Here is a 16038-nt window from a genome sequence, read left to right on the forward strand (position 1 = left end):
CCCCTGAATCAAACTAGCTAGCTAGATTTGTGAAATGAATGACAAACTCTGGGTTCAAGTGAGAGGTCCTGCCTTAACATATATATAAAGTGGAGAGTGGTAGAAGATATACTTCTGACTTCCATACGTACACACATGCATGAACACATGCATACACACACATGCAAATATGAATATACATATATACACGTGCAAACAAATTTCAATTCATGTGTCCTGTTCACTGTTTACAAATTCATCAGTACCTGTTACCTGGATCATGGCCCCATGGCCAGATCACGTTGGTAGACCCCAGTGCACAAGCACACATTGGAGGTCTGCTGGGCCACATGCAACCTCATTGCTCCACGGCCACCTACACTATTAGAGTATGTCCCCTGTGGGCCTAAAACTCCTGCCCTGGGAACTGTGCACGTGTGAGAACTGACCGAGTTCGAATCCCCAAACCCAAGTAAATATTGGATGAGCATAGTGTCCTGCAACCTTAACTGCTACAGACACTGCATCCGCAGACCCTGAGATTTGCTATTGATGATCCTTCAAGGTATCTGTTCCCTACAGCTTGGAGAATTGGGGAGGGCTGAGAACTTGTAACATGAAGCTCAGGGTCCCCAGAAGGGCAGCATGTGCCCAGAACATTTTCAGTTTGTCCTAACCAGTTCTATTGGGTGTTGGTATTTGGGGACCTAGAAGCATAGCATCCTAAGAAGAGCCCTGCCGGCTACAGCATCAGCCTCCACTGTGATCCCCAGCTCTTTAGAGTAATCCTCAAGCAGATGACCTAAGACCAGAAATCAGGTACCTAGAGCAAGAAAATCACCTGTAGAAAGGAAAACACAGTGGTGATTTTCTTGCTCTAGGTACCTGATTTCTGGTCTTAGGTCATCTGCTTGAGCATTACTCTAAAGATTTGGGGATAGATGCATTTCAGTGTAGAGCATCTACCTAGAATCCCCCAGTGAGGGGCTGGGGTGTGGCTCAGTGGTAGAGCTCTTGCCAAGCATGCACAAGGTACTGGGTTTCATCTTCAGTACTATCTAAGAAAAACTCTAGCATTATCCTGGGGACAAGGAAGGAAGGCCTCAGGTCCCAGAGGCCACATACAGTGGTGGTGACTTTTTCCCTCACCTCCTGTGCTTGTGGAGGCTGACAGGACAAGGGTCACATGCCAAACCTTGTCTGTCCCACCACAGAACCTGAATCCTCACTGGATCTGGAGCCAGAGTCTACACCAGAGCCCACGCCAGAGCCTCAACCACGGAGTTCCCAGAGAGTTTCTTCCATGTGCCGTCGCAGCCTGCGTTCCCAGGGCCTAGAGGCCAGCCTCAGCTGTGGTAAGGCCCCATATAGAAAAACTGATGCTGTTTTCCTCTCCCAAAATTGGTGTTAGTGAAACGATCAGTGTATCAGTCAAGATTCTCTAGTGGGACAGAACCCATAAAATGAATATAAATCACAAAGGGGATTTATTAGATTGGCTTCCATGAAAATGGCTGAGTGGACCAGCAATGGCCATCTGCATGCTGGAGACGCTGGGCATCCAGTAGCTGCTCAGTCCAGGTCCCAGTTAGTGCTGAAGGCCCAGAGGGTTCCAAAGAACTACTAATCCAGCCTGCATTGGGAACATGAAAAATGTGAGTTCTGATGGCAACGACTGCAACAGCAGAATAGATGCACTCACCAGCAAGGAGGGAAGACAGGCAGGCAAAACCCTGCTTTCCCATAAGATCTCTTTCTATCTATGCTGTGCAAGAAGACCCTGCTCACTCCAGGGTAGAGCCTTTATTTCTTGGGTAATCCTTCTTCAGGCAGCACCTTCACAGACCATCAAACGTGTGACCCAGATGATTCCAGCTCTGATTGAGCTGACAACCAAAATTAACCACCACAATGAGGAATCAGGATCCTGGGGAATAGTGAGAATGAGTGGTGACTGTGCAGGTCTGGACTGAGCTGTAGAGCTCAGAGAGGATAATGAGGTTTCCATGGCGCCTTTCTGGCAGGTCCTGGTGATTGCCCTGAGATGCCTCTACCTCTGATCCCAGGCGAGCGTCAGGCTGGTGATGGCACATCCCTTCCGGAGACCCCTAACCCCAAAATGGTGAGGTCTTTCTGCCTTCTAGATGTAGTCAATGATCACAGGCCTGGGTGGACAGTGTGTGGAGACCCCCTGGCCAAAGTTTCCCAGCAGCTATTTCAGGCTGGGACAAGCTGTCCATTTGTGGTTCTGTTGAGACCACAAAGGAACAGTAGGAGGAGGTTGGACTCATTTCCATTGCCCACTAGATGTCAGCCGTCTATGCAGAGCTTGAGTCGAGACTGAACAGCAGCTTCAAGGGGAAGATAGGGACGGTGTCCAAATCCCGGGCCTCTCCGCCAGTCCCCAGCCTGGTAGGCACAGCAGGTATGGCCTCAGCCAACCTCTGGTCCTGAGGGGGTATGGCTTCTGTCCTTCTAGCTTGCTGTCATGTATTATCCCTACTCCTAGGCACACCCCTTAGAGGTGTGCAGCTGGGTCCTAGTGAAGCCCAGAGACTTCTGAGCACGTGCAGTGGGTCATCAAGGTTGGCTTGTCCCAGTCCCTCATTTGTCCTTTATGGTCTTCACCCCATATGGTCTTCTGAAAAAGCAGAGTGTCCTCCCAAATGAGTCCTCAAGGTAGCAAGTGGCTCTTGGATACACTATAAAGTGTACGTGTTGCTGCATGAATGGCGTAGCTGGGAAGAAAGTTTCTCTGCAGTCTAAGCAAGAATAGCTATGCCTATAACAGTCCTATCATCTCAGCTACTCAGGAAGCTGAGGCAGGAGGATCATAGTTCAAGGCCTGTCTGGGCTAGAGAATGAGTTCAGGGCTAGTCTAGGCAACTTATCAAGACCCTGTCTCAAAACTTTAAGAAAGTGGAGCTTGGGGTGCAGTTGGCAGAGTGTTTGCTTGGTGTGCATGAGGTCCTGGGGTTCATTTCCAGCACCACATAAGTGTGGGTGTGGGGAGCATACTAGTGATGGAGTGGGTGTGGGGAGCACACCTGTGATGGAGTGGGTGTGGGAGCACACCTGTGATGGAGTGGGTGTGGGAGCACACCTGTGATGGAGTGGGTGTGGGGAGCACACCTGTGATGGAGTGGGTGTGGGGAGCACACCTGTGATGGAGTGGGTGTGGGAGCACACCTGTGATGGAGTGGGTATGGGAGCACACCTGTGATGGAGTGAGTGGGGGAGCACACCTGTGATGGAGTGGGTGTGGGAGCACACCTGTGATGGAGTGGGTGTGGGAGCACACCTGTGATGGAGTGGGTGTGGGAGCACACCTGTGATGGAGTGGGTGTGGGAGCATACCTGTGATGGAGTGGGTGTGGGAACATACCTGTGAAGGAGTGGGTATGGGAGCACACCTGTGATGGAGTGAGTGGGGGAGCACACCTGTGATGGAGTGGGTGTGGGAGCACACCTGTGATGGAGTGGGTGGGGGAGCACACCTGTGATGGAGTGGGTGTGGGAGCACACCTGTGATGGAGTGGGTGTGGGGAGCACACCTGTGAAGGAGTGGGTGTGGGGAGCACACCTGTGATGGAGTGGGTGTGGGGAGCACACCTGTGATGGAGTGGGTGTGGGGAGCACACCTGTGATGGAGTGGGTGTGGGAGCACACCTTTGATGAGTGGGTGGGGGAGCACACCTGTGATGGAGTGGGTGTGGGAGCACACCTTTGATGAGTGGGTGTGGGAGCACAGCTGTGATGGAGTGGGTGTGGGAGCACACCTGTGATGGAGTGGGTGTGTGGGAGCACACCTGTGATGGAGTGGGTGTGGGAGCACTCCTGTGATGGAGTGGGTGGGGGAGCACACCTGTGATGGAGTGGGTGTGGGAGCACACCTGTGATGGAGTGGGTGTGGGAGCACTCCTGTGATGGAGTGGGTGGGGGAGCACACCGTGATGGAGTGGGTGGGGGAGCACACCTGTGATGGAGTGGGTGTGGGAGCATACCTGTGATGGAGTGGGTGTGGGGGAGCACACCTGTGAAGGAGTGGGTGTGGGAGCATACCTGTGATGGAGTGGGTGTGGGGGAGCACACCTGTGAAGGAGTGGGTGTGTGGGAGCACATCTGTGATGAAGTGGGTGTGGGGGAGCACACCTGTGATGGAGTGGGTGTGGGAGCACTCCTGTGATGGAGTGGGTGGGGGAGCACACCTGTGATGGAGTGGGTGTGGGAGCACACCTGTGATGGAGTGGGTGTGGGGGAGCACACCTGTGAAGGAGTGGGTGTGTGGGAGCACATCTGTGATGAAGTGGGTGTGGGGAGCACACCTGTGATGGAGTGGGTGTGGGAGCACAGCTGTGATGGAGTGGGTGTGGGGAGCACACCTGTGATGGAGTGGGTGTGGGAGCACACCTGTGATGGAGTGGGTGTGGGGGAGCACACCTGTGAAGGAGTGGGTGTGTGGGAGCACATCTGTGATGAAGTGGGTGTGGGGGAGCACACCTGTGATGGAGTGGGTGTGGGAGCACTCCTGTGATGGAGTGGGTGTGGGAGCACACCTGTGATGGAGTGGGTGTGGGAACACACTAGTGATGGAGTGGGTGTGGGAGCACTTCTGTGTTGGAGCACTCAGGAAATGAAAGCAGAATTAGAAGTTCAAAGTCATCTTCAACCCTACCTAGAAAGTTCAAGGTCAGCCTGAGCTATATGAGACTCAGTTTCTAAATAAATAAATAAATAATCATTTTAAATGGAAAAGGGGGATCTGGCGATATACCTGACAGAATACTTGCCTGGCATGTGCAAGGCCATAGTCTTGGTCTCCACTATTGAAAAACAGTGATTCTACTGTGCATCTGAGGCTTGCTGGGTGGGGGTGGTGCCTCATGACTCTTGCCTGAGGCCTGTGGAAAGACCCATCATGGGTCTTGGTGAGACCTTTGGGGTATGTTCCCAGGTGAGCTGGAGTAGGGCATGAAGTGAAGCCAAGAGACATTCTCTGATCCACCTGCCATGGTCTGTAGTTACTCTCGGAGAACAGCCTGGGAGGCAATAGCCCAGAGAAAGAAGGCATGCCTTAGGACAGACAGCTGACCCACTCCTCCCCCCATGCTGGGTACTGGCTGATAGGCTTTCTCTCCTTCCACCACCAATCAAGGACCCAGGACCCTGTCTGGAGTCTCCTGGCCCAGCGAGCGGCTCCTGCCAACCCCCTGCTATGATCCGCTGTGCTCTGGGAGTCTGGCCTCCCCCAGCAGCTCGGAGTCCCACCCCTATGCCAGCTTGGACAGCAGCAGGGCACCCTCCCCACAGCCAGGCCTTGGATCCATCCGCCCCGACAGCCCCCCAAGCCCAGACCCCATCCGGCCACCCAGTCGTAGGAAGCTCTTCGCCTTCTCACACCCCGTGCGGAGTCGAGACACAGATCGCTTCCTGGATGTGCTGAGTGAGCAGCTGGGTCCCCGGGTCACCATTGTGGATGACTTCCTGACACCTGAGAATGACTATGAGGAGGTGGGCATGATGTGAATGGGTGAGAGTTGAGGGGTGGAGGTCTATAGAGGGTATAATGTCCCCTGTTCCACTGCAGACTGCCTCAGACTGTGTCACCCCTGTCTCAGTCTGTGCTGGAATCTATCTAGGCTACCCTATTCCACTTCTGCAGCTGCAGTGACCCCAAGTTATCCCGTTTATACTTATCCTGCCCCTGCCTGAGGCCATTGTATGTATTTTGTCTCAGGTTACCCCGTTCCTCATCCTCGGATACCCAGCTCACAGCCTCAGGTCAAACCCACCATTTGCTTCCATACCTTTCCCTGGGCTATTCCATCCTTTCCCTATGGCTACCACCATGTACTTGGTGTCTCAGGCTAGCCCACTCTTTGTCTCAATCTGTCCCACGTACTCTCAGGCGATCCCACTCACGGCTTCAGGCTAAGGCAGCAAGCAGGCTGCCTATCCTGGCCCCTACCTTCTGCTCTCCGCCTGTTTGCCCGTTTTACCCACATGCAATTGCTCCAGTCTGCAGGGCTCCAGCCTGACTTCCCACTCACCTTGTTCTCCCCTGGACAGATGAGTTTCCATGATGACCAGGGCAGCTTTGTGACCAATGAGAGAAGCAGCGCTAGCGACTGTGTCAGCAGCAGCGAGGAGGGCAGCTCTCTGACCTACTCCTCCATCTCCGACCACATTCCCCCGCCCCCTCTCAGCCCACCACCCCCACCACCCCTGCCTTTCCACGACCCCAAACCCAGCTCTCGCTCCTCCGATGGTCCCCGAGGTCCTCCTCAGTCACTGACCAAACCCCTCAACCAGCTCAGCCACCCGGTCCCACCCCCTCCTCCACCACCCTTACCCCCACCCGTGCCCTGCGCACCCCCCATGCTATCCCGGGGCATGGGCCACCGCCGAAGCGAGACCAGCCACATGAGCGTCAAGCGCTTGCGCTGGGAACAGGTGGAGAACTCAGAAGGCACTATCTGGGGTCAGGTAGGTGACCTGAGGGCCAGTGGCTCTCAACTGGCTGAGTGGTTTGGATAGCAGCATCGAAGGCAAGATCCATCCTCTCCTCCTACTCTCCTCCCCTTCATTTTTTTTTCTTTTTAATTGCATCTGTTACATTATTTTGTGTGTGGGAGGGGGCATGGGTGTGGAGGTCAAAGGGCAACATGTAGGAGTCAGTTCCCTCTTCCCATCACAGAAACCATAGGGCTTTAATCCAGGTCATCAAGCTGGTGAAAGCACCTGTGCCATCTCACCAGTTCCTGGCCTCTTCTGACATCAACTAGAATATTCCTTGAACCTTCTCACCCTGAGCAGAGAAGTGACAGGCTTCCCAAAGACAAACATATCCCCAAGCCAAAAGCACAGTGGGGAGTTCAGGAAATAACACCCTGCCATCCTGAAAAAGAAAAAAACACCACTCTTGAGGCTGGACTAGTTCTCTTAGATTATACCTTTTTACTCATGGCGATCCTCCTGTCTCAATGCCACCAAAATGCTGAGCTCAACTGCTCCTTTAAATATGGCCAGGGGAAGCAGGATACAGTGGCTCATGCCTGTCATTCCAGCACTTAGGAGGCTGAAGTGAGACTCCAAGCACATGAATCAGGCATCAGACTGCATGCCTGTAATCCCAAAACTTAGGAGGATTGAGGCAGGAGGAACAGTTCAAGGTCACCCTTGCCTATATAGTGAGTTTGAGGCCAGCCTGGCCTGCATGTCCCAGAGAATGGAAGTTTCTCGTCTTGGGGTCCTGGAGACCGTATTCCTACAAGCCTGAGACAAGTCCACAAGCTTGCTCTCCAGTGTTGTTGTCCTGGTCACCAAGGCTGAACACACTGAACACCCACCCTGCCAGGCATTCTTGCCCAGTAGCCTCATTCTGAGACCATTTCTCTACTTGTCTGTCTTCCTTTAGGATCTTTCCCTCAGCAGCCACGCTCATCCTCACCTGATCCAACCCCCGTATGGCCATTGGAGGGGTCACCTCCTGCACATACTGTCTCATCCCTTTGGTCCAGCTTCCAGGCCCTGGCCTATCACAGCTTCAGTTGCCATAGCACTAGTTCATCCTGCCTAAGGCAACTCTGTGGTGAACCCATTCTCTGCAAGGGAGAACCTCAAGCAGGGTGTGGTGGCACAAACCAGTCATCCCAGCACTCAGCAGGCAGAGGAAGGGAGATGATAAGTTCAGGGTTTGTCTGGGTGACATAGCAAGTCTCTATCTCAAAAAGAGGGTAGGAGAGTGCTACGAGATGGCTCAGTCATTGTGCCTGCCGCGTATGCATCAGGACCTGAGTTCGGCTCCCCCCTTCCCTGTGAAAATCTGGACATGGTGGTGTACATCTGAATCCCCAGGGCTGAGGAGGGTGGAGACCAACAAATCCCTGGAGCTCATTGGCCAACTGATTCAGCCAATCAGTAGAGCTCTAAGTTTAGTGATGAGATGGTCTCAAAAGAGCAGGGTAGATGAAACTAAAGAGATAGCTTAGTAGGTAAGAGCACTTACTGCTCAACTGTGAGGACCTGAGTTCAGATTCCCAGCGCTCATTTTTTTTTAAGTGGCTTGGAAGTGGTGGTGCATTAACCCCAGCACTCCTGAGGCAGGAGCAGGCAAATCTCTGTGAGGCAGGATAAAGAATCTCCCACTGGGTTACACACACATGCACACACATGAGTTCATATGTGCAAAAAGACCACTACACACAAGAGGAGACTTTAAAACAGGACAAACCCCTTAGGTCTCTTTAGTCCTCTTAATTGTCATCAACTTCTTCAACTCTTTTTTCCCAGCCCCTCTTCATGGATGGAATACCAAGAGTGGCTGCTTTGTTGATCCGAAAAACAGTCAGTTTCTTAGCTTATAACTTGGATTATGCAGCATTTCTTTCTTTAAAAAAAAAAAATGCATGTGTGCATGCAGATATGTGTACATCAGTGCAGGTGCCATCAGAGGCCAGAAGAGGGCATCAGGTACCCTGGCACTGGAGTTACCAGTAATTATGAGCTGTCTGATGTGGATGTTGGGAACTAAACTTGGGTCCTCTGCAAGAGCAGCAAGTGCTCTTAACTGCTGAGCCATCTCTCCGGCTCTCTCTCTCTCTCTCTCTCTCTTTCTTTCTTTCTTTCTTTTGGGTGGTGATTCAAGGCAGGGTCCCTCTGTGTAGTCCTGGCAGTCCTGGAACTCACTCTGTAGGCCAGGCAGGCCTCAAATTCATAGAGCTCCACCTGCCTCTGCCTCCCAAGTGCTGGGGTTAAAGGTGTGAACCACCACCCCCAGCTAATTTCCTTTCTTTCTTTCTTTCTTTCTTTCTTCCTCCTTTCTTCCTTCCTTCTTTCTTCCTTCATTTTTGAGACAAGACCAGGCTGCCCTGAAACTCACAAAGACCTCTGCCTCTGGAGAATGGAGGTTAAAGGCATGCACCACCACACCCAGCTTCTATTTAGTGCTACTTGCTCTTGCTTTCCTCTTGAATCTCCTTGGGCCCTGTCTCTTTGGGAGATCCTAGGATGGATTTCAGAGGACAAAGGCAGGCCAGCTGCCTGGGCTCTGCCTGCTCTGAACTTCCCATGGTGCCTTGCAGCTTGGGGAGGACTCTGACTATGATAAGCTGAGTGACATGGTGAAGTACCTGGACCTGGAGCTCCACTTCGGCACCCAGAAACCTTCAAGTGAGTGACCTGATGGCCCTGGGCCGTGTCACCAAACCACACTGCTTGATGTCTTCCAGGCATTCTCTAGTTCCCAGTCCCCAGAGCATGCACTTACTGATAGCTATTGTATCTTCAAAACTTTCAAGGCCTTCTGCATGCTTGAATGCTTTGACAGGCCTGCAAGCTAGATCCTGCAAACTTTCATTTCTTAATGAGGAAGCCCAGAGAGGCTAGGTAGTTTGCAGAAAGTCACGAAACTGGGGTAGGGTGAGCAGAAAGCATCTATGGTTTTCCTTCTCAGGCTCCCTCTCCCCCAGTCCTTTCTAGATATCTCCTCGCAGTGGTCGAGTGTGACTGCACGCTTCCGCAGCCAGTTCTTGTACACATCACAAAGTCAGAAAGGGGTTGGCTTTCACTTCAGTCTGAAGGGTGCAGGGAAGGGGCATATGTGGAGACTGCAGTGTGGGGTCAGCTAAATGCCTTAGGCTGGACCGGGGTGGGGGCTGAGGGGTCCCAAGGCTGAGGAATTGAGGAGAGTTTGGATGCCTGGAGCTGCTGGAAAGAGGGTCCTTGACCACTGGTTGTGGCCACATTTCTCCCTTGGCCCTGCCACAGCCCTAGCCTAGTCTCCCGTTCCCCATTAAACTCTCCCGTTTCCCTTCCAGAACCAGTGCCCGGCCCCGAGCCCTTCAGGAAGAAGGAAGTGGTGGAGATCTTGTCCCACAAAAAGGCCTACAACACCTGTGAGAAGCCTTAGGGGCCCGTCCTCTGGGTCACAAAAGCTGAGACCCAAAATTCCGACGTGGGGGTTGGGACTTGTCACCCAGATAAATAGGTCACCCTATATGGACTCAGGTGCATTCCTAAGGGACCCTCTATTGGCCTCAGTTCTAGCCCCACTTCCAATCATATTATCTACTTCGTCCTTCCCTAGTTTCCCGCTCGCCCATCTTCCTGATAATTGTCTTTGGGGATCTCGCCCCTTGTAGTCTTCCAAGACCCCTAGTCTCTGGCAACGCCCATACTACTCCCTTCTCCACTAGGCATTTCTCTCAGGCGCCTCCTCCCTATCCTCACTATACTCCTTCAGTAGCCAGGCCTAATCATCAAGCCTTCCCCTCCCTTCCTTGAGGCTCCACCCCTTCTTTGGGCCCCTCCCCTTCCCTGGCCCCGCCCCCTCTCACCCTGGTGTCCCGCCCGCAGCCATCCTCCTAGCTCACCTGAAGCTGACCCCTGGCGAGCTGCGGCAGGTGCTCATGAGCATGGAGCCAAGGCGCCTGGAGCCGGCACATCTGGCGCAGCTGCTGCTTTTCGCTCCCGACGCCGATGAGGAGCAGCGCTACCAGGCTTTCCGCGAGGCTCCTGGTCGCCTCAGTGAGCCGGACCAGTTTGTCCTGCAGGTGCTAAGACCGAACCCCAGACCCTCGCCATGGCTAAGGACCCCTTCCCCTGGGCTCCCTCTGCAGTCGGAAATTGGCCTCTGTCCCAAGTCCCGTGAAGACTGTCCATAGTTTTTCGTTTTTCAATACAGGGGTTCTCTGTGTAGCTTTGTAGATCAGGCTGGCCTCGAACTCACACATATTCGCCTGCCTCTGCCTCCCGAGTGCTGGGATTAAAGGCGTGCCCCAATTTAATTCCTTTGATGGTCGGTTCCTACCGGAGGTCAAGGCAAATGGGATGAGAGCATCCCATAGGGGTCGAGCTAAATTTTCCAGCTCAGTAGTCAGAGGACTCCCTCCCCAGGCTGGGCAGAAGGTACTGGCTGGGGGTGGATGAATCCTGGCCCTGACCTTCCGGCAGATGCTGTCGGTTCCCGAATACAAGACACGCCTGCGCAGTCTACACTTCCAGGCCACCTTACAGGAGAAGACAGAGGAGATACGAGGCAGCCTCGAGTGCCTGCGACAAGCATCCCTGGAACTCAAAAACAGTCGGAAATTGGCCAAGATCTTGGAGGTCAGGCCACTTCCCATCCCTGGGTGTTTAATCTGATCTTCAGTCTCCTGGGATTCCCGGCCTGGAAACCAAAAACATGGGGTCAGGGGTGGGACGAGCTTATGGACCCATCACCCCTGCTTTTTTCCCCACAGTTTGTGTTGGCCATGGGTAACTATCTCAACGATGGACAGCCCAAGACCAACAAGACTACCGGTTTCAAGATCAACTTCCTGACAGAGGTGAGGGCCAGTAGTCACTTGCTCCGGCTATCAGACCTGGTCAAGCCTATGTCAAGTTATGAAAATGATGGAGCCAAGGTGGTGGCCCACACCTGTAATCCCAGCATTTAGAAGGTTGAGGCTCAAGGGTCGGGAATTTGAGTCTAACCTGGGCTAAAGAAGAACCTGACTCATATAACAAAAAGTGTCCTAACAGGGAAGAAGAAGAAAACATTATGCCCGTGAAGTTCTTCCCCTGGGAGTGTGTGTGTGTGTGTGTGTGTGTGTGTGTGTGTGTGTGTGTGTAGACACACTTGCTGCACATAGGCTTAGATGTGACTCAAGCAAAGGGTAGGAGCATGGAAGGCGGCTTCTCTAGCTTAGCTCCAGGATCTAGAAAAGGGGAGGGGAATTGGAAAGAGTATCAAAAACTAAGAATTCTAGGAACACAGAAAAACCTGGTGTCATGTGATAAGAAGTCCAGTGGGCAGGACTTTGAGGAGCATTTGTGTTGGGCATCCCTTGCAGCTAAACTCCACCAAGACAGTGGATGGGAAATCCACTTTTCTGCACATCCTTGCCAAATCGCTAAGCCAGCACTTCCCTGAGCTCCTCGGCTTTGCCCAGGATCTGCCCACTGTACCCCTGGCTGCTAAAGGTAGGCTGGGTTCATGGGTGAGGGAGGCAGGTGCATGCTGCTGCCCTGAGCTGGGGATGCAGCCTGCATAAGACTTTGCACCTTTCCTTACTTGCAGTGAACCAACGAGCCCTGACTGGTGACCTGGCAGACCTCCACGGCACTGTTAGTGAGATTCAGGTGGCCTGCCAGAGCATGTCCCCCTCCAGTGAGGACAGGTTTGCTGTGGTCATGGCTGTATCCTCTAATCACACATTCCAACACCAGACTGGACTCTGGGATGGTTAGATAAAGCTGACTATGGCTCTAGTGGTCAGTGTAGACCTTTGCAGAAATTCCAGGCAGAGGCTGTGTGTACCCAGGGATCCTTTGAAAAGTGCCATCCTTGGTTATGTAGCGTTCACCTGCTTATGCCAAAGCTCAGTAGCTAAGATGGAGTCCCTGTGTGTGCGTGTGCAAGTGTGTGTGTGTGTGTGTGTGTGTGTGTGTGTGTGTGTGTGTGTGTGATACTGGGGATTGAATCCAAGGCCTTGGGTATACAGGCATATGTTCTACTGCTGAGCCACACAGCCAGCCCAGCACTGGAGGATTTCCAACAAGTATGATACTGCCAAGCCTTGTCCTCAGCCCCTCCCTGTGGGATTCTAGGCAGAGGCTCTACCACTGAGCTACATCTACACTTCTCTCTCTCTCTCTCTCTCTCTCTCTCTCTCTCTCTCTAACAATTTATCTGCTTTTTTTTTTCCTGTGCTGGAAATTGAAACCAGGACAATGGACATAGCTAGGCAAAAACTCTACCACTGAGCTGAGCTTTAGATCCAGTCTGCCCCTCTTTACCTTTTGAGGCTGAGTCTCTCTGAGCTGTCGGAGCTGGCCTCAGACTCACTCTATAGCCCAGGCAGGCCTTGGACTTACCTTCTCTGGCCTCATTCTCCCAATATCTGGGGTGACCAGGCCCACCCATAATTGCTATAGTCTTTGACATGTTGACAACTATCTGTCCTCAAGAATGGTGGGGACTTGTCACAAGAGACAAGGAGAAGCTTGGGCAGTCAGGCCCTATAAGCCAAAAGCAAGATGAGAAAGGCGATGGGGAGATTGAGTTCAGAACCTTCTACACACTAAATAACTAACTGCCCTCCCACTGAACTTTGAATTAGGGCCCCGGGGTCTTTTCCCAGGACTTTCTTACAATGTACCAGATACTGTCTTAAATTGTGGAGGGCCATAGCGGGGAATAAGCTTACCTTTAGAGGACAGAAACAATGGGCATTTGAACTGTTTAAAGAAAGAAAGCAAAGAGAGTAAGGAAAGAAGGAAGGAAAAAAGAGGGTAAAAAGAAAAAGAGAAAAGGCCTGCCATGGTATTGCACACACGTACTCAGAGGTAGAGGCAGGAGGATCAGGACTTCAAAGTTATCCTCAGATTTTTGGCTAGTTCCCAGCCAGCCTGGATTACAAGAGATCCTATCTCAAATAAACACAGAAACCAAGTGTCAGGCAGTCAGGGTCAGTCCAAAATGAGTGGTCTGAGAGGTAGCCAGTGAACCCAGCATACTGGGGCTCAAACCTGGAATCCCAGCACTCAGGATGCTGAGGTAGAGGGAGCTGGAGTTATGGCCAGCCTGGTCTACATAATGAGATCCTGTCTAAAAACAAAACAAATAATAACAAAAGGATACTAAGAAGTATATAAGATACTAAGCAGAATTCGCTAAGACGATAGCACCCCCTTGCGGAGAGAGCGAGGATTGTCTAAGGCTGTACATAATGTAAATTAATTCGGCATGAAGTTAAGGGCTGGTGGCCTGGAACCTGTAGCTGGGTAGGTGCGGGGTGGGGCACAGTTCTCTGCCTGCAGGAAGGAAGGAAGGAAGGAAGAGTCTATCAGAGCAGAGAGGGAGTGGAGCAGCTAGGGCTATCTGGGGTCACATTCCAGCCGAAAAGGGTAGAGCACCCAGTGGCTGTTTCCTTAACCAATGACCCCCGTAGTCCTTTCTAGAAACGGCACAACCAGCTCTGCGGGTACTGGACGGGCTGCAGCGGGAGGCCATGGAAGAGCTAGGAAAGACACTGGCCTTCTTCGGAGAGGACTCCAAGGCCACTACCTCAGAGGCCTTCTTTGGAATCTTTTCAGAATTCATGAGCAAATTTGAGGTGAGCCAGGGGTGGCCCTAGAATGGAGGTGGGCTAGGAGACATCCGCCCCAAGTCCCTCTGGGAAAGGGTATCAGTGAGTAGCATATCCAGTCCCTGGTGGGATGGGGCCACAAGCCTCAGCACTAGTCATCTGTGTGCCAGGAAGAGTCGGGAAGGGTGTCATCAATTCTGGGACCACTGACCACTTCTCCCTATCTCCAGAGAGCACTCAGCGACCTGCAGGCAGGGGATGGCCCACGCAGCTCCGGGATGGTTTCACCCCTGGCCTGGTGATAGCTGCCACTAAAGCATTTTCTGCAGTCTGAGCACAGAGGCTGATGCTGGAGGCTGCAACCCCTGAGGGATGCCACAGGGTCCAGGGTATTTGATCATGCAGCTTGGCTGCAGGAAGGGCTTGGTGGGGTTCCCAGCCACGTATCTCCGGCTACCTCAGCTGCTGAGCTCCACTTGGCACTCTTCTGCCCATCTTCCTCCATCTTCCAGACAGCCTGCTTGGCTTCCCATGGCCCACACCTTGCCTCGATGCCCACAATGGTGAATAAAATGCTGCTGTGTGTCAGGGGATGTCCCACCTAAGGGTGGATTGCCAAGTGGCCAGTGGCCTGGAGCAGTTGTCTGTGGCTTGGTGGGGAGCGCTGCTAGGGATGTACAGGGTTACTTTCTGAATCTGCTGAAGTGGGCTCCAGACCAGAGATGGACACTTTGGGATGACTCCGCTAAGCCCTTACCAGAAAGCCTGCAAGATAACAGCCTCCATGGATGCTGGAGGAAGAAGGCCAGGCAAGATGAAGACTGTGAAACAGGGTTTGTAGAGGCTGCAGGTGTTTGTGTCACAGCATGGGACAGGAGAGAGAACAGATTGGGGTACTGAGACAGACTGGAGGGAGAGCAACTGTTATTAGGCCACTGAATCTAAGCTTTATTTTCTTTATGAATTTATTTTATTTTATTTTAGAGAGACAGGGCCTTGTATAGCTCAGGCTGGCCTCAAACTCACTATGTAGTTAAGGGTAACCTTGAACTTCTGATCCTCCTGCCTCTACCTCCCAAGTGTTTGGATTATAGGCATGTGCCACCATGTTCCATATTCTTATTCTCTATCTCTCTCTCGGATTCACTATATTACAGACTGGCCTTCCAATTCACTATGTAGCTCAGGCTGGCCTCCAACTCACCACTATACTCTGCCTAGGCCTCTCCAGTGCTGGCATTATATTGTCAAGGGAATGAACCAGGGCCCTTGAGCACACTAGGTAAGCACTCTGCCGTTGAGCAACACCCCAGCCCTCTCTCTACTTTTGGGATGTGTCTTAGTTGCCCAGTCTGACCTTGACCTCACCCTATAGCCCAAGTAGGCCTTGAACCCCTAAGCCTTCAGCCTTGGCCTCCAAGAATGGCAGGCTTGTTCCTCCTGGTGCAGGCAAAACTGAGAGATGTGGGGTTTTAATTCTGTATAAAGTTTGAGCGGGAGGGGTGTGTACAGAGGAGGTGGAGGTCAGATGCAACTTGTGTGAGTTGGCTCTCTCCTTCCACCGTGTGGGTCCTGGATATTGAACTCAGGTTATTAGGTTTGGCAGCAAGCAGCCTTACCCACTGAGCCATCTTGGTGGCCCTGAGAATTGAAGTTTCAATCACACCAGCTCAGATCTTATTTAAAAGTGGTCAGACTCCAGGTGGAGCAGTTGGGAGTAGAATGGAAATCCAGAAGGTTAGGGCAGAGAGGACGTGGAAATGGCTAGATGGGGTAATGACACCAGTTTAGTGACCGACTGCAGAGCTTTTCACCTGGATAGTGATGACATTCCCTGGAACAGGTTGTATGAGCAGGGCAGGTTTGGGGTCAGATGACACAGCCTGGGACGTACATACAGGATCCTCAAGACTGCATTGTGTAAGTCTGGAATAGAGAGGTGTTGCCTGGAGCCTGTGGTGTGCGATAATGAACAGAATTCCCT

At 52.4% G+C, this 16038-nt stretch overlaps 1 protein-coding gene across 1 annotated transcript in view; it reads left to right on the forward strand.

The window, feature by feature from the left end:
- Positions 1 to 14515, forward strand: part of Grid2ip (Grid2 interacting protein) — a 35556-nt gene extending 21041 nt beyond the window's left edge. The window contains exons 9-22 of the mRNA XM_051205317.1: positions 1194 to 1334; positions 2004 to 2101; positions 2287 to 2404; positions 5135 to 5490; positions 6049 to 6465; positions 9063 to 9150; positions 9798 to 9875; positions 10336 to 10532; positions 10933 to 11088; positions 11223 to 11309; positions 11817 to 11946; positions 12044 to 12162; positions 13917 to 14081; positions 14285 to 14515. Coding sequence (XP_051061274.1) covers positions 1194 to 1334; positions 2004 to 2101; positions 2287 to 2404; positions 5135 to 5490; positions 6049 to 6465; positions 9063 to 9150; positions 9798 to 9875; positions 10336 to 10532; positions 10933 to 11088; positions 11223 to 11309; positions 11817 to 11946; positions 12044 to 12162; positions 13917 to 14081; positions 14285 to 14356 — 2222 coding nt within the window. The 3' untranslated portion in view covers positions 14357 to 14515. The remainder of the gene's footprint in view (positions 1 to 1193; positions 1335 to 2003; positions 2102 to 2286; positions 2405 to 5134; positions 5491 to 6048; positions 6466 to 9062; positions 9151 to 9797; positions 9876 to 10335; positions 10533 to 10932; positions 11089 to 11222; positions 11310 to 11816; positions 11947 to 12043; positions 12163 to 13916; positions 14082 to 14284) is intronic.
- The last annotated feature ends 1523 nt before the right edge of the window (positions 14516 to 16038 follow it).

The sequence above is a fragment of the Phodopus roborovskii genome, unplaced genomic scaffold (genome assembly GCF_943737965.1).
Source record: "Phodopus roborovskii unplaced genomic scaffold, PHOROB, whole genome shotgun sequence".
Classification (NCBI taxonomy): Eukaryota; Metazoa; Chordata; class Mammalia; order Rodentia; family Cricetidae; genus Phodopus; species Phodopus roborovskii.